Consider the following 21,949-nt stretch of genomic DNA (forward strand, 5'->3'; position numbering starts at 1 on the left):
ATCGCTCCATACATAAAACCGTATGATAAATACATGAGGATAAATAATGAAAATACATAGACAGTGGGTGAAGTATATGTTATGTTTATAGTTTATGGATAGAATTTACAGTGCAGAAGGAGGCCATTCGGCCCATCGAGTCTGCACCGGCTCTTGGAAAGAGCAACCTACCCAAGGTCAACACCTCCATCCTATCCCCATAACCCAGTAACCCCACCCAACACTAAGGGCAATTTTGGACACTAAGGGCAATTTTGGACACTAAGGGCAATTTTGGACACTAAGGGCAATTTATCGTGGCCAATCCACCTAACCTGCACATCTTTGGACTGTGGGAGGAAACCGGAGCACCCGGAGGAAACCCACGCACACACTGGGAGGATGTGCAGACTCCGCACAGACAGTGACCCAAGCCAGAATCGAACCTGGGACCCTGGAGCTGTGAAGCAATTGTGCTATCCACAATGCTACCGTGCTGCCCTGATGTGCTACATCTGTAGAAAAGATGCATAGAAAGATCAGTTCAGACCCTAAAAGGGTCATTCAGGAGTCTGGTGACAGCGGGGTAGAAGCTATTTTTTGATCTGTTGGTGCGTGTTCTCAACTTCTGTATCTTCTGCCTGGTGGAAGAGGTCGGAAGAGAGAATGGCCTGGGTGGGAGGGGTCTTTGATTATGTTGCCTGCTTTCCGAAGGGAGCAGGAAGTGTAGACAGTCAGTGGATGGGAGGAAGGTTTGCATGATGGACTGGGCTGTGTTCACGACTCTCTGTAGTTTCTTACAATCTTTGGCCGAGCAGTTGCCGTACCAAGCCGTGATGCAGCCAGATTAGATGCTTTATGTGGTATATCGATAGAAAATGGTAAGAGTCATTGTGGACATGCCTAATTTCCTGAGGAGGCATAAGCGCTGTTGTGCTTTCTTGGTTATAGCGTGACATGGGTGGACCAGGACAGATTGGTGATCTTTACACCTTGGAATTTGAAGCCGTCAACCATCTCCACCGTGGCACCATTATTACACACAGGGTCATGGATGACACTTTGCTTCCTGAAGTCGATGACCAGCTCCTTTTGTTTTGTTGACATTGAGGGAGAGATTGTTGTCATTGCACCATGCCACTAAGTTCTTTAACTCCCTCCTGTACTCTGACTCATTGTTGTTTGAGATCCGACCCACTATGGTCGTGTCATCGGCAAACTCTACCATATGTTTCCAAAATGATGGTCTATGATATTTGATTATTCCACAGTTCAATCAATTTTACCGGAGATAGGACTTGCATTTAGAAAATTTGACAATTGTGTCACGTAATTAGAGTTCAACTAAAAACAAATCTGAATCATAGACTTGTGCAAATTTAGTATAAATTGGCAGCTTGGAGTTGTAATGGCACAAGTGTAAGCTGTCTTTTTGATACATATTGATCTGAACTTGGGTGTACAACGTTTGCAGGCACAAATTGGAAAGTATTAAAACAATAAGAAGGCTTATTGTAGAACCTGGACTGGGATTGTTGATGAAATACAACACCAAAGTATGAAGTGAATCATTTTGGTAGGAAACATTTGAGGAAATATAAGCTACCGGTAAATGGTATAATTCTAAAGAGGATGCAAGCACAGAGACCTGGGGATGTACGTACACAAAGGTTTGAAGATGGAAGAGCAAGTTGAGAAGGGTGCTCAATCTTTGTCAAATGCCAGGTAAGCCCCAGTTGGAGCATTGCACCCAATTCTGTGAACCTAAAATTTAGGAAGGATGTGAAGTCCTTTTGAGGGGGTGCAGGGATAATTTACTGGAATGGCAGCAAGGATCCAGGACTTCAATTGTGCGCAGAGAGAAAGGATACTGTATTGATGTGGAGAGAGAAGGCTGGGATTGTTCTCTTTGGAGCAGGGGAGAGAAGGTGAGAGGTATTCCAAATCCATGAAGGGGTTTGATGGAAAAATGAGAAACTGTTTCCAGTGACTGAAAGATCAGTCGGCAGATGGTACAGATTTTAAGGTAATTGGTGAAAAAAAAACTAAAGCTGGCATAGGTGGTGGAAGCTGATTTAATTGGAATTTGATAAATACTTGAAGGAGCAAATGTTATGGGGCTGTGGGGAAAAGAGTGGCCTTTCTCAGTGCCAGCACAGGCATATTTGCTAAACAGTGGCCTCCTTCTGTGCTGTATCGTTTTATGATTGTATTTAAATGAACATGAACAATTAAGCGTGATTCTTTTGTTAGTTTCGAAAATACTTGGCATTAATAAGGTGACAGTTTAAACATAGTCCATTTCTATCTTGAAAAAACATTGCAGCTTCATTGAAGAAATTTCTTGTGCATAACCGTATGTTTATTCTTAAGGTCGATTCAACAAAACTTGAATCTTGGCAGCTACAATATACAATTTATTTTAAAAATGCTTAGTCCTCATGCTTCATCTCCTGCCAGTTTGAAAAGTGTAGGGGAGTGTTAGTCCTCTACTGTGGGCAGCACAGTAGTATAGCGGTTAGCACGGTTACTTCACAGCTCCAGGGTCCCAGGTTCGATTCCCAGCTTGGGTCACTGTCTGTACAGAGTCTGCACATTCTCCCCGTGTGTGCATGGGCTTCCTCCAGGTGCTCCGGTTTCCTCCCACAGTCCAAAGATGTGCAGGTTAGATGGATTGGCCATGCTAAATTGCCCTTAGTGTCCAAAATTGCCCTTAGTGTTGGATGGGGTTATAGGGATAGGGTGGAGGTGTGGGCTTTGGTAGGGTACACGTTCCAAGAGCTGGTGCAGACTCGATGGGCCGAATGGCCTCCTTCTGCACTGTAACTTCTATGATCTATGATAAATCAGCTGCAAAGAATGCAAGCATGTTTTAAAATCTCTTTTTAGTTTGTTATCTTGGATGGGCTTACATGGCATGCAAGTCACAATCCTTTACTCTGCACCTGTAAAATGGGTACCCTTTTTTTGGTTAAACTGAGTATGTTTTAAAAATGTAAAAAGTGATGCACCTCTATGTTTTTGAATTTTTCAGTCCCCAAATCGGTTTGTGGTCATATTGATAAGGTACAGTTGGTCTTGAAAGGTTTAAAAAAGGCTTTTTGTCACTAGTTTGCATAGTCAGTGACATCCAAGTTCCTGCAAAGCAGATGTTTTGTTTGCTTTTGATCAGTCGAAACTACTGAAAGTAGCTTTTAAGTTAGTTGCAATCTTAGAGTAATCATTGCAAGTAACTTGCAGGTTATTCAGCCGGCAGATGTCCTCTTTTTTTTGGGTAGTAGTGAAAGTTTGAATGTATAACACCTGCTGCACTGAAAATAGTTTAAAAAATTTTTCACCCGTTTGAGGGCATGATGTAGTGTAATTCTGTTTTTCCATTGTCAAATGGTTTGAAATTTACAGCATGATACCAAAGAGCATTGCTGTCTGACATTATTTAATCCTATTTTCTAAACTCGGTTACATGCTGAAGAGACCTGGTATTAACCTCTTAAGTAATTGCCTGATGCAACTGTTTGAGATGTGCATTATATTGTCTTGTCGATTTGCCACAATTAGACTTGTGTAAAGCCGAATACCACATACTAAATAAGTAAGATAGGGTATGTGCACAGTTGTTCATTCATAGTTTCCACGAACCAACTTTCAACACCTGTAGTCTATTTCCAGGATTTCACGGTGTCTCCTAATATTGGTTCACAATTCAGATTTTGTTTTTCTAGTAGAATGCTGCTACTTGTATGAAGCAAGTTATGGTAAGCTTTTTAATTTTGGGGGTAAAATCCAATTAATACATGCAAAATGTCTATCCTTCAAATAAGGCCATAAACCAGTAGTGGGCAACCTGAGGCCACATGAGGCCGACCTGGATTTGGAGTGCAGCTCATGAGACATTTTGTTGACCGTTGCCCACATGCAGGGTTGCCACATTCCTCTGATTTAAGTCTGCGTAAATGTTTCCTACCGGTATAACTGGAGTGATACACACGTAAAGAAAGTGAACTGAGGTACATGCTGATTGCTCACAACATTGGGCTGGTTTAGCACAGGGGTAAATAGCTGGCTTTTAAAGCAGACCATGGCAGGCCAGCAGCGCAGGTTCAATTCCCGTACCAGCCGCGCCGGAATGTGGCGACTAGGGGCTTTTCACAGTAACTTCATTTGAAGCCTACTGTGACAATAAGCAATTTTCATTTCATTTCATTGACTATGAGAGCCATGTGCTCAGTCTGCCAAAAGTGTAATTTTTTTCCTTGCCATTTTGAAGTTGATGGTTCTATTAATATGAATGATTAAGCATTTTCTATAATTCAGTATGAAACATTTGGCGTGTATTAAGTCTAATTAACCTTATTCATGGGGTCATAGTTAGTGAAAAGCCTGATTTCAATCTTATTGCTGAGAAGGAGGGCCACATGTGTGACCCGCTCGCTTGCTTAGCTTCAAAAGCAAAATGCTCTAGATGCTGGAAATCTGAAATAAAAACAAATGCTGGAATGGCAGAGAGAAGCAGAGCTGTTGTTTCAGATCAATAATCCTGATGAAGGGTCATTGACCTGAAACATTAACTATTAAAGGGAATGTAAAAGTGCTTTTTGACCATATTTGAACAAAAGCAGAACTTTCCTCGTGAGTCCTAGTCCACATTCCTCCCTCGGCAGCTGTTATCAAAAATGTAGAATTAACCAGTCATTCAACTTTCTGCTCCTGGTAAATCCCAAAACAGCAAAATAATGGCTGCCCAGTTTGCCTCCATACAATAATTGCTACATCCCAAAGGCCTTCATTCTGGGAAACCGTTTGAGATCTTTTGGGTATGCGGTCAGACACCATATGATTGCAAGTCTTTTTTTCCCAGAACACAAATTCCAAAATAATGACTTTATCTCTTTCAGTCTCATTTTTAATGTGTATACTGCAGTTTTGCTGTGATAGAACAGTACAGCACAGAACAGGCCCCTCGGCCCCCAATGTTGCGCCGAGCCATGATCACCCCACTCAAACCCACGTATCCACCCCATACCCGCAACCCAACAACCCCCCCCCCCCCCAACCCCACTCTTTTTATTAGGATACTACGGGCAATTTAGCATGGCCAATCCACCTAACCCGCACATCTTTGGACTGTGGGAGGAAACCGGAGCACCCGGAGGAAACCCACGCACACAGGGGGAGGACGTGCAGACTCCACACAGACAGTGACCCAGCCGGGAATCGAACCTGGGACCCTGGAGCTGTGAAGCATTTATGCTAACCACCATGCTACCCTGCTGCCCCAATGTATGTAGCCATTTTTCTTTGGCACTGATGTATGTAACCATTTTTCTTTGGCACAGGTGACTTAGACCTCCTCTGTGCAGCGTAACCACTGTAGCTTCAATCACTTGTAAATGTAAAAGCGGAACAAAATTAATAGGGAAATAATAGTTGCAGGTGATTCACGTCGATGTGTTGATTCCCAAGTGTCTGTTGACTTCAAAATTGTTCCCCCCCCCTTGATTAATCTAAAAGTTCTTTGATTACAAAATTACAAATCTGCCTCTTTTCGTCTACTGTGTATTTGTTTTTGAGCTGATTTCAACCATTTATTTTTGGTGACCTGAATTCCAAAAGTGAGTGAGTAAACTGTGAAGTGGATAACTGAAGTAAAGCCTGTTGGAAAGCTGTTTTTTTTTTTAATGTGGATTTTTTTGTTAGCTTTTTGTACATTCAGTACAAAGCATGGCTTTTTTTGTAATTTGTGTGAAAGTTCTGATGAGTGGATATTGTAGTTAAGTTTGAGGAAAAGAATGTTTTGCACCATAATTTGAACAATCTGTTCAAAATGATTGCAATATTACAGTATGGTTAAGCCCACACATCTGTGGTTTTGATAAAACAGTTTTATTAAGTCACCTTAAGTTTCATTGGATGATAACTTGAGTTATGTCATTGTGGCAGGTTTTAACGAACTTGATTACGTTCATTCCTCATCTGTTCCCATCGCATGAAAAATACCATGTTTGTCAAGCCTCCTAGCTATGCTGTAGCTAATCCAAATACTCCCTTTTAATGCAATAGATGCATCATACAGAAATAATCAGCTTAACATCTGTTGCTCCATGGAAATATTTTAAACAATGTTTTTTTTAATGCAGTGCCTCAGTGATATTTTTTTGAAAAAGAGAAACTGTTTGTCATTACAGAGGGGTCTGTAACCAGAGGGTAACAGGATTTCACATAAGAACCAAAGGTGACACGAGAACATCTATTTTTAAATTTGGCAATTGTTGTGATCTGGAATGCATTGCTTGAAAGCATGGTGGAAGCAAGTTAAATAGTAACATTTAGAAAGGCATATGTTAAATTATTTTTCGGGGCTATGGGGAAAGAAGAGGTGAGTAGGATCAATTGGATAGCTCCACCTAAAGGGGTCAGCACAGGTATGATGGACTGAATGACCTGCGCAGTATTGAGCATTATTTGTAGTGTAATTCCATGATTAGTGTACATTGGGTAATATTGAGGCTTGTAGCATTAGATAACTGGGATAAGGGAGCAGTGGAAAAGGAGAATTTAGGATGCAAGAAGACAGTTTTATGCTTGCTTGACTTTGTTGTGTTTTATTTCATTTAATGAATATATTTAAAATCCCAGCTTTTGATGTTTGGAGTTATTTGGTATTTTTCCATCTGGATACTAATAATATTCATGTTCATGTGACAAAATCTGCTAATCTGCCAGTCATTGCACATGGTCATTGGAAACCTTTGATTTCTATGTGGTAGCCAGGAGTCTTCCTAATTTTAGACTCCAATTTCAAAGCGGTCTATGTTTGCAAAGATTTGTCATAAGAAGTAACTCTAGTGTAAACGGTGTGTACTTGTCTCTGATGGCACCAAAGCTTTTATGGATTTCCTCCTAACATCTGGAAAGGTTTGAGTGGAAGGCAAAAGAGCAAATGGCAATGTGTACAAACTTGAAGTATAATATGCGTTCTAGTACACTTTCTGACTTAAAGTTATAACAATAAAGACTTGCAGAATGAAAAAATGTAAACTTTACTTGAATTTTGCTGTAAATTATTTTATTAACAATCCGATTATCTTGGGTAATTTAGTTACAAACAATTGTTCCATACGGGATGTGGGCGATCCTGGTTATGGGATGTGGGGGTTGCTGGTTCGGCCAGCATTTATTGCCCACCCCTAGTTGCCCTTCAGAAGGTGGTGGTGAGTTGCCTTCTTGAACAACTGCAGTCCATGAGATTTAGGTACACCTGCTGTGCTGTTAGGGAGGGAGTTCCAAGATGTTTCCCCAGTGACAGTGATGGAATGGCGATATATTTCCTAGTCAGGGTGGTGAGTGACTTGGAGGGTAACCTCCAGGTGATGGAGTTCCCAGGTATCTGCTGCTCTTGTCCTTCTAGATGGTAGTGATTGTTGGTTTGGAGGGTGCTGTCGAAGGAATCTTGGTGAGTTACTGCAGTGCATCTTGTAGATGGTGCACACAGCTGCCACTGTTCGTCGGTGGTGGAGGGTTTGAATGTTTGTGGAAGGGAGAGCAATCACGTGGGCTGCTTTGTCTTGGATGGTATTGAGCTTCTTGATTGTTGGAGCTGCACTCATCCAGGCAAGTGGAGAGTATTCCAGTACACTCTTGACTTGTGCCTTGTAGATGGTGGACAGGCTTTGGAGGATCAGGAGGTGAGTTACTTGCCATAGGGATTCCTAGCCTTTGGCCTGCCCTAGTCATCTCTGCTAGATTATCCAATATTTTGGAGCCCTTTCACTTGGTTAGCATTGTATGTAATGTTGAAATTTGGAGTTATTGAAGCTCTGCACTGAATATTTGCCAGTAGCTGGACTACTATGAAAGAATCTTGTAAACTCTAATTGTTAACAAATTATACTCTCCAGGGGCAGAATAGGCTGTAAATAATTTCTTGTGTGTTTCCGTTTTAGCATGCTGGCCATTCCAAACTGTTAGATCTTGACAAAACCACTTAACGGAGCACTTTAGTGGGAATGAGGTCATTTATCTTGAGGGAGGAAATGTGGTAAAATATTGCCACACCAATAAGTGAAAATTAAGGAAAGCAATGAAATACAAACTTCAGGTTATCACGCACTCTTCTGTATAGCTTTTGAAGGCTGAGTTGTGAGGGGGTGGGAAATATTAAATGAACTGAGATTTGGAGACCTCTAGTGTATAAGAGTTTGGGGTCAAAATTGCACAAACAATGCACCTCCCAGGGCAGGGGTGGTGTGTGTAAAAATAAACATTGGGCGCTGTTTAAACAAATTACACATATAAAAGAGAGTAAAGCAAGTGCATTATATATCCACTGACTGTTTTTAGCTTTCCATAACCAGCTGGTCCCTGATGTATGTTATTTGTTCAAATGGAGGTGTTAATTCTCATTTTGCATACATGGTTTAGGGGAGAAATGATCCCAATACTTGCGCTTTGATGTCATCATGATGCAAAACAAACATTCCAGTGACTGCTTATAGGAAGCTGAAATCTTCTAACCTAAAACACCAAGGTACAATAATTACTGTACCTTATAAATGTAGTAATTAAATTTACACACTTTGTGTTAACACTATTAATTGCAATTTTATAGAATTACCACATTTGTACATTACTTTGCAGTGGTAACTGCAACAGCACTTTTGTTGATATTGATCAAGAGATTCATGTACTCTATAATGTATCTGATCTTTACTCTGTCCAACTGACCATTCCCAAAGTTTAAAAAAAACTTGCCTTCTCCCCACTTTCCTTCTAAATAAATCTTTGGAATTCAGTCTCCCTAGGCATGTTGTTCCATTTACTCACCATCTACTGAAGTGGTTGAGATCTTTTGTCTGTTTTCAGCCCATGCTTCATGTGATTTTGTAAAGTAATTGTGTCTTTCACCATAGCTCGGATGCCTTATTTCTGGTTGGTTTAGTTCAACATTTCTGTTCTCCATTGTAGTATGGTGAACAGAATGGGGATATCGAACTTATAACCTTTTGTAAACTCAACTGATCTTGCATTAGTGGGATTTTGTACATTGGCGACAGTCTTGATCATCACTGAACTGGACAGTAATCTTACTTGAACAAATGAGGCTTTTGATCAATTTAACCGCATTCTCATGAATGATGTTTAGTCACAGGAAGTTTTCTTTTAATCCAGCTTTAAAATAGTTGGTTACTATGAATGAATTCGAACTATTAATGGACGTTTGGTGCTTGGAAAGGGATGGTCACCTCTAAACTGAACAGGTTCATGAAAGCACTTGAGGGACTTGACTTGGTGAATTTTAAGAATCTATCCATTTACATCTGCAAGTTGGCATTAATCCAGCCCTACCAACTGTGTGAAACAGGTTTTTAATGCTGATTTGAGATGATTTGCAAAGACTTGGCATGTACCCAATTGGTAAGGATCCATAACATGCAATATTCATAACCGGCAGTGGCCATCAGAATGGCTGGTGTAGAAGTTGGAAAGGTTTGACTTTGCCCCTGTTGAATGTGGAAGAGAATCTAAACATTGCACAACAGCTATAACCAATTTTAAGATGATGCTATCTCCAACCAGTAATTTCTACTTGAACACCCTCAAAATATTGAGGGGGTGCAAAATAATAGATTTTCTAAAAAAGTACCTTTATCTGAAATTTGCTCAGTTGCAACATGAAGTCTTTCACCCATCTGAGATCCTCGATGGCTGCAAAGCATTCTATCTTCAAGGTTGATTTGTGGAGTTCTCTGCTACCTTTGTCATCTTTGCAACTTCTGCTATCGCCACTTTCTGTAGCTTTTTTGCCATTGTGCTAAGGTTGGCCATGGACAAGGCTACTCTCCCTGGAACAGCTGTCCTCCTTGTGGTATCCAAAACAGTGTAGCTGTTAGTCTTTTGACTATTTACCTGACATTGTGACCAAATGGTTGCAGGGATGAGGGACTTCAGCTACATGGATGCATTGGAGAAGTTGGGGCTGCTCTCCTTGGAGAAGGTTGAGAGCTGATTTGATGAGTGGTGCTCAAAATCACGAGGGGATTAGATAGTGAGAAATTGGTGAAAGGATTGAGAACCAGGGATACAACATCTTGGGTGATTGACAAAAGAACCAATAGCAATGCAAGGAAAAGACTACGTGATTATGATCTGGAATGCACCAGCTAAGAGTGTGATGGTGGCAGATTCAGTCATGGTTTTTGAAGGGAATTGGATAAATATCAGGAGAACGATTTGCAGGACTACAGGAGAAAAGGCAAAAGAGTGGACTGGCTGAGTTGCTTGCAGAGACCTGGCATGGATACAACACTCATTTCTGTGCTGTAATCATTCTATGAACTCCTTACGTTGTGGACAATGGGAGTTAGGACTTCATGCTCTGCAATATTGCACTTTAGTGACTATTCCCGGTTTAGTGACTAGTCCCGGTGGATTGGAAATTAGCAAACGTGACGCCACTGTTTAAAAAAGGAGGTAGGCAGAAAGCAGGAAATTGTAGGCCAGTGAGTTTAACTTCGGTAATAGGGAAGATGCTGGAATCTATCATCAAGGAAGAAATTGCGAGGCATCTGGATAGAAATTGTCCCATTGGGCAGACGCAGCATGGGTTCGTTAAAGGCAGGTCATGCCTAACTAATTTAGTGGAATTTTTTGAGGACATTACCAGTGCAGTCGATAACGGGGAGCCGATGGATGTGGTATATCTGGATTTCCAGAAAGCCTTTGACAAGGTGCCACACAAAAGGTTGCTGCATAAGATAAAGATGCATGGCATTAAGGGTAAAGTAGTAGCCTGGATAGAGGATTGGTTAATTAATAGAAAGCAAAGAGTTGGGATAAATGGGTGTTTCTCTGGTTGGCAATCAGTAGCTAGTGGTGTCCCTCAGGGATCAGTGTTGGGCCCACAATTGTTCACAATTTACATTGATGATTTGGAGTTGGGGACCAAGGGCAATGTGTCCAAGTTTGCAGATGACACTAAGATGAGTGGTAAAGCGAAAAGTGCAGAGGATACTGGAAGTCTGCAGAGGGATTTGGATAGGTTAAGTGAATGGGCTCGGGTCTGGCAGATGGAATACAATGTTGACAAATGTGAAGTTATCCATTTTGGTAGGAATAACAGCAAACGGGATTATTATTTAAACGATAAAATATTAAAGCATGCCGCTGTTCAGAGAGACTTGGGTGTGCTAGTGCATGAGTCACAGAAGGTTGGTTTACAAGTGCAACAGGTGATTAAGAAGGCAAATGGAATTTTGTCCTTCATTGCTAGAGGGATGGAGTTTAAGACTAGGGAGGTTATGTTGCAATTGTATAAGGTGTTAGTGCGGCCACACCTGGAGTATTGTGTTCAGTTTTGGTCTCCTTACTTGAGAAAGGACGTACTGGCACTGGAGGGTGTGCAGAGGAGATTCACTAGGTTAATCCCAGAGCTGAAGGGGTTGGATTATGAGGAGAGGTTGAGTAGACTGGGACTGTACTCGTTGGAATTTAGAAGGATGAGGGGGGATCTTATAGAAACATTTAAAATTATGAAGGGAATAGATAGGATAGATGCGGGCAGGTTGTTTCCACTGGCGGGTGACAGCAGAACTAGGGGGCATAGCCTCAAAATAAGGGGAAGTAGATTTAGGACTGAGTTTAGGAGGAACTTCTTCACCCAAAGGGTTGTGAATCTATGGAATTCCTTGCCCAGTGAAGCAGTTGAGGCTCCTTCATTACATGTTTTTAAGGTAAAGATAGATAGTTTTTTGAAGAATAAAGGGATTAAGGGTTATGGTGTTCGGGCTGGAAAGTGGAGCTGAGTCCACAAAAGATCAGCCATGATCTAATTGAATGGCGGAGCAGGCTCGAGGGGCCAGATGGCCTACTCCTGCTCCTAGTTCTTATGTTCTTATGCTGGCACCTGATTCTGTTCAAGTTGGCCGCTTTTTGCTTCATGGAATCAGTTCTGGCCCCTGTGGCTTCAGGCCAGATGACCCATCAGCCTTCATTTCATTGTACAAAAGTTCCTCTAAATCTTGCACTTACTTTTTTTGTATAAATTTAGAGTACCCAAATAATTTTTTCCAATTAAGGGACAATTTAGCGTGGCCAATCTACCTAGCCTGCACATCTTTGGGTTGTGGGGGTGAAACCCACGCAAACACGGGGAGAATGTGCAAACTCCACATGGACAGTGACCCAGAGCTGGGATCGAACCTGGGACCTCGGCGTTGTGAGGCAGTAGGGCTAATCCACTGTGCTGCCCTGTAAATCTTGCAGTTTTTAATCTTATAGCAAGTAGTTGTTTTTTTAAATTGACTGATGGGAGAAAACAATCCAGGAATGGATTATTGGAGCACTTGATTTGCAGGGGATGATGGTGGGACTATGGGAAGTGTCATTTACCTGATGATCTATCCACTTTGACATCTCGCACAAATTAAAATTAGCTGAGTGATGTTGAAATCACAGCATTTATTCCCTATTGCAGTTTCCAAGTTCATGTTTTCAGAATATAATTTTTTTGATTTATGAAGTCTGTTAACTCCAGCATGGGAGTTGCACATTCACCTCCCTGGCAGTCTCCGATCCTCTGCTCTTCATAAACCTGTTCACCAGTCCTGTCATGCATGCTTGCTGTCTCCATTGTCACTGGCCAGTGGTAGCTCCCTGACATTGAAATGAAATGAAAATCGCTATTTGTCACGAGTAGGCTTCAATGAAGTTACTGTGAAAAGCTCCTAGTCGCCACATTCCGGCGCCTGTCCGGGGAGGCTGGTACGGGAATCGAACCGTGCTGCTGGCCTGCTTGGGCTGCTTTAAAAGCCAGTGATTTAGCTGAGTGAGCTAAACCAGCCCCTAGCTAAATCAGCCCCTTAATATCAGGACACTGAATGTCGGCACACTGAATTTAGGATTCTTAGCCTCACCCCACCCCATCTCTACAATCTCCCCGTGCACCTTTCAGTCAGCTAGCTGTAGTTTATTGTTTCTCCTCCACTCCCTCCCACCCGTCCTCTTTTAGTAGCAGAGCCCAAGCACAATGGTGGACCAATTGTTTTATCTGTCTTTTTACTTGCGTTTCTTTATTTTTTAAAAAATCCTCCATGTTATTTGATCAAGATTTCAGCCACTTTGATCTCTCTCATCATGACGTAAGAGCATTTTTGACCCTTTTGTCTCCTGTCTAAATGCGGGGATGTGATACAAAAAGATACATTTTTTCGTGTAGGAAAAATCTGTGATCCTAGTAATTTTTAAATTTCTGCTGGCAAACCTTTTTTGACTTGATTTTGAATGTTTCTAGGAAGTTGTTTCCATAAATGTAAATAGCACAAAAACAATTGAGAAAGAATAAAAACAAACAATTGAGAAAGGGAGTGTTCAGTAGCACCATTATTTTAATTGGTTGGCTGGGGAGTACAAGCAAATGTGACGAGCCCAGACCGGTTGAACATGTTCTTCTAGGTCTGTGCAACAATAACTGGTGTTTGGCCTGGGTGCTTTTCTCATATAAGAAAGCCAAGGAAAGGAAATGCATGCTGTATTTTCACAAGAACAGACATGTATGTTACCGTGTTGCTGCTGTTACTGAAGCTTTATCTCTCTTTCAGTGCCTCCTTCCAACGGGGTAACTGCAGACCTATCCGGTTTGAACCACCAATGTTGGATTTCCACGAGCAGTAAGTCGACCTTTTTGCATTGTTTTCTGATTTGTTTCTTTAACGTGAACTGAATAGGGTGTCTGCTAACATTGACTTTGTTGAAAAGCTAATTGTATTATGAACCAATGATGTGAATAGTCAGAATTATATGGTGTTTGTTTTTTTAAAATGTCTGTTGTGCAGCTTTCAGTTTGTTTTGACGGAGGGCTTGAGAACAAAGGTGTGTCAGTTTATGTATACAGGTTGCCTGTAACTCTTAATTATACAGGGTATCGAAGAGATTAGTTTGGTTAAAGTTTAACTTTTCTTAGAATAACATTGGGGCCAGAGTTTGAAGTTAATTATATAACTATGATCAGCGGCTTCTATTTCATAGAACTCTACTAGTGGAGAAAAATGCATTTAAATATTTTGGGCTTGTTAAACAGTTCAACTGGTTTGTTGCATACATGTGATGAAATATGTTATTTGAGAAGGCTGGAGCTTGTAAAAGTGATAACCTATTCAGGCAGGTTATTCATTTCAAAAATTACACTTTCTTAAATTGAACCACGTTCTATCAAGTGATGTGAATAGCAGCATGTGCCACCAAACACCTTTGCCCCTAAACATTGTCCCCTCTTAAGTGCACAGCAATAATTCTAAGTCTGCCAAGACACTAAGGTACAATAATAAAGTCGCTGTATAAGTCGGAGTTAAATCAGAAACTCGTGTTGTGAACGTTATTACTAGACCCAATTTTTAGTTTTAAAAAGTTGAAATTGCCCTCAAGGACATGATCTAAGTTGACACTTCCAGTGCACTATTGAGGGACTAATGTTCTGTTAGAAGTGCCATCTATTTTTAAGAATAATCTGTATTGTCACAAGTAGGCTTACATTAACACTGCAATGAAATTACTGTGAAAAGCCCCGAGCCGCCACATTCCGGCACCTGTTTGGGTACACAGAGAGAATTTAGAATGTCCAATTCACCTAACAGCAGGTCTTTTGGGACTTCTGGGAGGAAACCGGAGCACCCGGAGGAAATCCACGCATATACGGGGAGAATGTGTGCAGACTCCACACACCGTGTTCCAGCCGGGAACCGAACCTGGGACATTGGTGCTATGAAACCATAGTGCTAACCACTATGCTACCGTGCTGCCCATGCTTTCACATGAAAAGAAGGGATCTGCGTTTATTTCTCTGAACACTTAAAATCAATGAAGTATTTTTGCATTGCTATATTGTTGGAAATGTGGGAGCTAATATTTGCATAGTGGCTATAAAAGAATTCATGACATTATCTTGAAGAAGACTGGGGGAGTTCTTCCTGGTGTCCTGCCTGCCCAATACCTATCTCCCAACCAACATTGTTTAAAAAAAAAATCCAGCCCTTATTTAAAAGCCTTTTGTGAGATCTTTTGTTGTATTAACTGTTGCACTGTAAAAAAGGAAGCGCAAACTTTTGTACAAAATACATAATTCATTAAAGAACACTTTGGGACTTGTCGAGGTCATGAAAGACCCTATATAAAAACAAGTATGTGTTTTAGTAGTGCCAAGTGTTTTTTGGTAAATTGGCAATCTGATGTTTGTTTCTGTTAACTATGGAAAGTTGATTAAAACTTTCAACTTGAGATGCGTGGTCTGTCAAACAAAATTTGGAGCATAACTATCCCGTACCATTTTCAATTATATTTGTGGTAAATTCGACATTCGCTGTATCCAAGATTAATTTGTGCGTTGGGCAACATTTTGGTTACTTGGGAAACAAGAACCTGCCTAAGATCCAGCATTTCTCCAGCTGAGTTCCGCTAACTCGGCACTGAGCTGGGTCAAATTTAGGATCTCGTGCTTTGTATGCCTCCTTTTACACTCCGTCAGAAGTAGATAGAATTCAGAGCAGCACACTTACTCTCTGGAAACCTTTTTTCAGTCTTGGAAACAAATGGTATCTGATCTATAGGACACTTAAGGATGCAGTGAGAACAGTCCACTCTGTATGAGTACATTTGACATCTACAGTCCTGATATGATTTCATCACGTGCATGATTCCTCAAGTGAATCATTGTAACTGTTTATTTTCTGTTGGCTTACATTTTATTGCGTGCTGTATGAAGAAAGAGGTTAAATTAAATGTTGCGTTTTAACACATCCTGGTAGACACCTTTTGATGACAGACCACACCTTTTTCCCCCCTTGTTAATGACAAAATATTTTGGAAGTAATTTTGAGACCTCAGTTGGTGAATTTTAAGTGCTGCTTGTAGATTTCTTCAAGCTCACTTCAGGTAAGTAAACATGTTTTCCTCGCATACCAAAGTGGCATAAATAAATAAATAAATCCCTGAATGTGCTGTCCTCTGGTCACATAAATGGCATCTAGAATATAATTCCTTGCATTCTTAGGCAACACAAGTTTCATTTTGTACATTCTGAACCATTTGAGTATTTGCTTGTCTTTTCAGTATGTATATGTGGAATAATGATCACTGATTTGGGGGATTTGTTGGATCTTGAGGTTAAATGTAAAATGGAAACCCCTCAATAAAAAATTCATGTATTTGGAATTAATCCGCTGATACAGTAACTAATCTGTTTTACTCTTGCTGGCCCCCCTCCCCCCATATCTTTCAGCCAACTGAAAAGCACTTATTTGAATATCTAAACACAGAAATGCTTACATTGACAGATGATAAAGTAATTTGTAAAACTTGAAAACCAGTTATAGCCTGCTATTTTATATTATTTGGAGAGCTAATCTTCACAATGATGGCATGCACATTGATCAGTGCCATTACTGCATCCCTTCGTATTATATTAATCCTGTATTTGGCACTCTTTTCCCTTGCATTCCTCCTGCAAAGTAAATTATTTTGAAAAATCTTTGCTATGAGCATATCTGAGAAACTGATCAATTTGCTGTCCATATGTTGCACGTATACAAATTTGCATTGTGAAATTTGTATGTAGAAATAAAGGTAATTTTAGCAAAGGTTCTCAAAACTGAGTTCTGCTTCGAAAGTGTTGAAATACACTAATTTCCTTTTTCATCGGAAGTTACACATTTAATGAATGAGAAAGCAGAAATAAGCTTACAGAAATTTTATTATCGTTCACTTAGAGTGGGCATATTCCCAAGAGTTCAGAAAACCTGAGAAAAAAACGTTCTTAATGCTCCTAGTTATGAAAAATGAAAATCGCTTATTGTCACGAGTAGGCTTCAATGAAGTTACTGTGAAAAGCCCCTAGTCGCCACATTCCGGCGCCTGTTCGGGGAGGCTGGTACGGGAATTGAACCGTGCTGTTGGCCTGCCTTGGTCTGCTTTCAAAGCCAGCGATTTAGCCCAGTGTGCTAAACCAGCACACTGTTCTCGGTTTTCTAACTTTGTAACATTATTATACTATTACTGTTCACCTGGGGCCTATACAAATAAAAAAGAAATGTAATATAAGTATGGGGCTGTTATATTTTTCCTTATTTCTTTTGCATGGAGTGAGTTGAAATGGTGAGTGGTTTATGGTTTTGCTGCAATTTTGAAAGGTTAGATAACATTTCAGCCAGTTCTGAATGCAGTTTGGTCAGTTGCACTGTACTTGCCCACTAAAGACAATTTGTGACCGTCTAATGTAATCCAGTACTTGCACTTGACGCTGAATGTTCCTCAACTTTCATTCACACTTGTGCTGTCAGCTGATGTCCCAATTAATTTCCAAGTTAATATTTTAGTTGATCTTTTTGAGTATCCTGCATTAATTGGAAGCAGCATACAAGAACCTATATTTGCTGCGTGCTGTATCATTTACTCTTGTAACTTTGCATGCAGAAATGCTACTGTGGAAGCACTTGGTAGTCAGCCAATGTGCACCTGTCAGCATATTTCTCGAGGCACATGCCAGTATTGATTTTTAGTTGCACGTGGGCATTCAACATTGTAGAGTGGTGGATAAGTATTTGAAAGAAAAATGTGACGGATCTCGTGGAAGGGGAAGGATACTAAATTAGGTAGCTGCATTGAAAGGCCTCTTCCTGTAGTTTGTAATGTATATTGCTTTTCAAACATCAGGAAGGCATGAAAGTAAGAAACCAGTTTGTTGCTCACTTAATGAAAAAAACATCTCAGCAGAATTGAGGAGGTTTTGTTGCATCAGGTTCGTCACGTTAATGTAAAACCTGGACTATAACATCCGGTATCTGACAGCATGTAGAAAATGACAACAGGATTCAATATTCCGCTGCCTGGTCGGGTACATGGAGTGAGAATTCAGAATGTCCAAATTACCTAACAGCACGTCTTTCAGGACTTGTGGGAGGAAACCCCCAATAAGACCCATTGATTTTATTACGAGTTTGCAGACAGGAGCTGGAGAACTGAACTTAGGCAGAGGAGCGGGAGGGGGAAAGCTGGGAGTGGAGGAAAGAAATGGTGGGATGAGTTTGGATATCAACCCAGGGAGGAGGGGAGAGTGTGTGGGACGGTGATTTACAGCTTTGAGGAAAAAATGTTCTCGATAAACTAGAATTATCTGTTCAGAATTTAACATAGAATTTACAGTGCAGAAGGAGGCCATTGAGCCCATCAAGTCTGCACCGGCCCTGACACAGAGCACCCTACTGATGCCCACGTATCTACCCTATCCCAGTAACCCCACGTAACATTTTTTTGGACACTAAGAGCAATTTAGCATGGCCAATCCCCATCTCCCCCCCCCCCCCCTCTCTTTCTCTCAACGCAGCAGTTGCCTTATGTGACAAAGGATGCTGTTGCAGACATGATGCATCAGATGGCCAGCTCCTCGGATGTAACATTCTAAGATGATGCTGGAAGACTTCAGTGCTGTTTCTTTATTGCTTGTTTTTCAATTAATAACATCATCTGTAATAGTATTGTTTATGTAGTACCTGATGGTTTGTGATGTGTTTGCTACTCTAAGCTAAAGGTCACATTGTGTTAGGGCATTTGAGTGGACGTACATGTGTCATTTGCTTTAGATTAGAAGGAAGCTTGAGCCATAGAAAGCATCCTATCTGGCTGAATCACAGCCTGGTATGGCAACTGCTAGGCCCAAGAACGCAAGAACCGTCGGCCAGTCCATCTCACAAACCTGCCTCCCATTCATTGACTCCATCTACACCTCCCGCTGCCTGGGGAAAGTGGGTAGGTAGCATAATCAAAGATCCCTCCCACCCAGCTTACTCACTCTTCCAACTTCTTCCATCGGGCAGGAGATACAAAGGTCTGAGAACACGCACGAACAGACTCAATAACTGCTTCTTCCCCATTTTACCAAACTCCTAAACGACCCTCTTATGGACTGACATGATTAACACTACACTCCTGTATGCTTCACCCGATGCCGGTGTTTATGTAGTTGCATTGTGTACCTTGTGTTGCCCTATTATGTATTTTCTTTTCATGTAATGATCTGTTGAGCTGCTCGCAGAAAAATACTTTTCACAGTACCTTGGTACGTGTGACAAATTAAATCCAATCCAGAGAAATCTCTGACTTGCTTTAGATCGCAGGTACTTGCAGCTTTAGTATAAAATAAGTCATGTCCCTGGATCCCAGCATATGTGGGAGTTATGCCTTCAGTACTTTGGACTGGGGCTAGCCTGATGTCCAGTTTAACTCGCCAACTGGGGTGCCAATAAGAGTACCTCTATAGTCATGCTGCAGCATATCTTCACTTTTCTTTCTTGGCTCATCTGTTGTTTTGAAGTGTTGTACGTGACTGTGCTCAATGGCAGCAAAATTAACCCAAAAATAAAACTGCTAGAACATAAATGGATACCACATAGGGACAGGTGTAAGCTATTCATCCCCTTGAGCCTGTCCCATCATTCAATGCGATCATGGCTGACCTTTGACCTGACGCCATATACCTGCCTTTGGCCCATACCCGTTAATATCTTTGCTTAACAAAAATCTCTATACCTCAGTTTTAAAATTAACAACTGATCTAGCTTCAACTACTGTTTGTAGGAGAGAGTTCCAAACCTCTACCACTCTTTGAATGAAAAATTCTTCCTAACATCTCTCTCCTTTATGGCCTGCCCTAATTTTTAGGCTATGCCCCCTAGTTTTAGAACCTCCAACCAGTGGAAATAGTTTATCTTTATCCACCCTGCCTTTCCCTGTTAGTATCTTGATTCAAGATGGTGCCGGAGCATGGGGACTCTGCGAGCTCTCTCAACCAGACCCTATTCTTTTATCTCATCACCATTCTGACTAACTAAAACTATTTTCCACTCCTGTATTGCTTGTTTGGCCCTTGTTCCGCACTGTAACCAATCACTATTTGTTGATGTACCATTTGTCAATGTACTCTGTCGATTATTCTTTTGTCTACTATGTACGTACTTTGTACGTTCCCTTGGCTGCAGAAAACTATTTTTCATTGTACTTCGGTACCTGTGACAATAAATATCAATCAATCAATACTTTAATCAGATCACTCCTTAACCGTTTAAATTCTAGTGGAAACTGGCCCAATTGGAGTAATCTCCCCTCGTAACTCAACCCCTGTAATCCAGGTATAATGTTTGTAAACCTACGTTGCACTCCCTCCAACGCCAAAATACCCTTTCAGGTATGGTGCCCAGAACTGCTCACAGAACTCCCAAGTGTGATCCAACCAGAGTTTTGTATAGCTGCAACATAACCCCAGTGTCTTTCTAGATATAAAAGCTTGCATTCCATTAGCCTTTTTGATTATTTTCTGCACTTGTCTCTGGCATTTTAAGGACCTGTGCAACTGAACCCCAAGTCTCTTTGGACATCCAATGCTTTTCATTTAGAAAATACTCTGCTCTATCCTTTTTTGGTCTAAAATGGATAACCTTGCACTTGCTTGCATTAAATTCCGTCTGCCACAATTTTGCCCATTCACTACACAGTACTGATTAACTTTCTCTCCAGTGCCTTTTCTTTTATTGTATAAGTATATTAAAACCATACAACTAAAGCATAGATAATGGGAACAATAGGCAAGGATAATGGGGAAAATTCAACCTGGAAGGTGAAGTATAAGCGAGTGAGAAAGTAACAAGGCTTGAACTGGGATTTTTGTGAGTAGTGCTTTGCCCAAGCTGAACTCTTTTTGATGCAAAATTCAGTTTTTACTTTGCGCGTGTGCCAGGAAACTGTTTGCTAAATTTTGATATGCACACTTATCAGTTCTGATCCAGAACTGAATTCGAGTGAAATCTAAAATTACCGTATCTGTCTAATATCGACATTCCAATTGAATGCCACTCAAATGTCTCTGTGGTCGCACTTGTGTCTACTGGTTCATGTAGGCTCGAGCTTCATTGCAAGGCTTGAGCACATAATCTTGGCTCATATTTTGGTGGAGAGAGTATGGCACTGTCCGATGGATGTAAATATAGAGTGGGACTTAACTGCTCTCCTGTCACTTTTGTAAACAAAATTAGGATCAGGGTTAACACTTTTTTCTTTGCTTTGAATGACTATTCTGCTTTCACAAAACTTCAATATATCAATGGTCGTGTGTAAAAATATTCTCTGCAGTTGCCGAGTTTACTTTCTATCTGAGTATCCCCTCCATTATTTGAGAAGCATAAAGCTCTGATTGGCAAATTAATACTGTTGCAACCTAACCCTTCACACTGTTGCACTTAGACTGTTTAATCTCGAACTTGGTCTTGTTGGAATAAGCCCTGGTCAAAAATTGATATTATGTGATACCAATTTGTGTAGTGTTCTAACCTCCAGTATGGGACAATTTAGAAAAATTAACAAAATCTCGCTTTGTCAGTGAAATTATTAAATAGAATATGTAAGCGCTTAAGAAACAATTATTCAAGATCATTGAGTATGACTTTCAATTGCCCTATGTACTGCACTTGTAATCAAATTACCCTCTGTTAAAGTGGTCATTTTGTCTACTTTGCTGAAAGAAATGAGAACACAATGGAAAAATAACTTGTTTGAACTTGATAATTGGCACGGACTGTTCTCGTGTTGAAGTCTGTGCCAAATAACAGTCTGCAACAGACCACTTGCTCTGTAGGATAACTCTACTGAGCCAAGAGTTTAACCGCCTGCAAGCTGCAGGGTAGGCTGGGCAGTATATACTGACCGTTTCAACAAGATATGAGAATTGTAATGGAGAAAGAGCAGGAATACAACTGTTACTAAAAGAAAACATTTGCTTGTTCCAAAATGACATTGAACTTGTTAAATGAGGTAAAGTTAATAGCTGATGACCTTGAATTGCTGCAGAAGTCTGATGCTATTAGTCCTGTTTTTGTCCTTTCTTTATGTCTCCCTTCTAATCTGAATGTACCTTTGGTCAGGTAAATGTTCCTGGACG

The 21,949-nt window shown here is 40.7% G+C and overlaps 1 protein-coding gene across 1 annotated transcript in view; it reads left to right on the forward strand.

Moving 5' to 3' along the window:
- The window catches only part of tmem131 (transmembrane protein 131), a 190,050-nt gene that overhangs the window by 81,528 nt on the left and 86,573 nt on the right, over positions 1-21,949 (forward strand). The window contains exon 4 of the mRNA XM_038819000.1: positions 13,575-13,643. Within this exon, the coding sequence (XP_038674928.1) occupies positions 13,575-13,643 (69 nt within the window). The remainder of the gene's footprint in view (positions 1-13,574; positions 13,644-21,949) is intronic.

The sequence above is a fragment of the Scyliorhinus canicula genome, chromosome 14, assembly GCF_902713615.1.
Source record: "Scyliorhinus canicula chromosome 14, sScyCan1.1, whole genome shotgun sequence".
Classification (NCBI taxonomy): domain Eukaryota; kingdom Metazoa; phylum Chordata; class Chondrichthyes; order Carcharhiniformes; family Scyliorhinidae; genus Scyliorhinus; species Scyliorhinus canicula.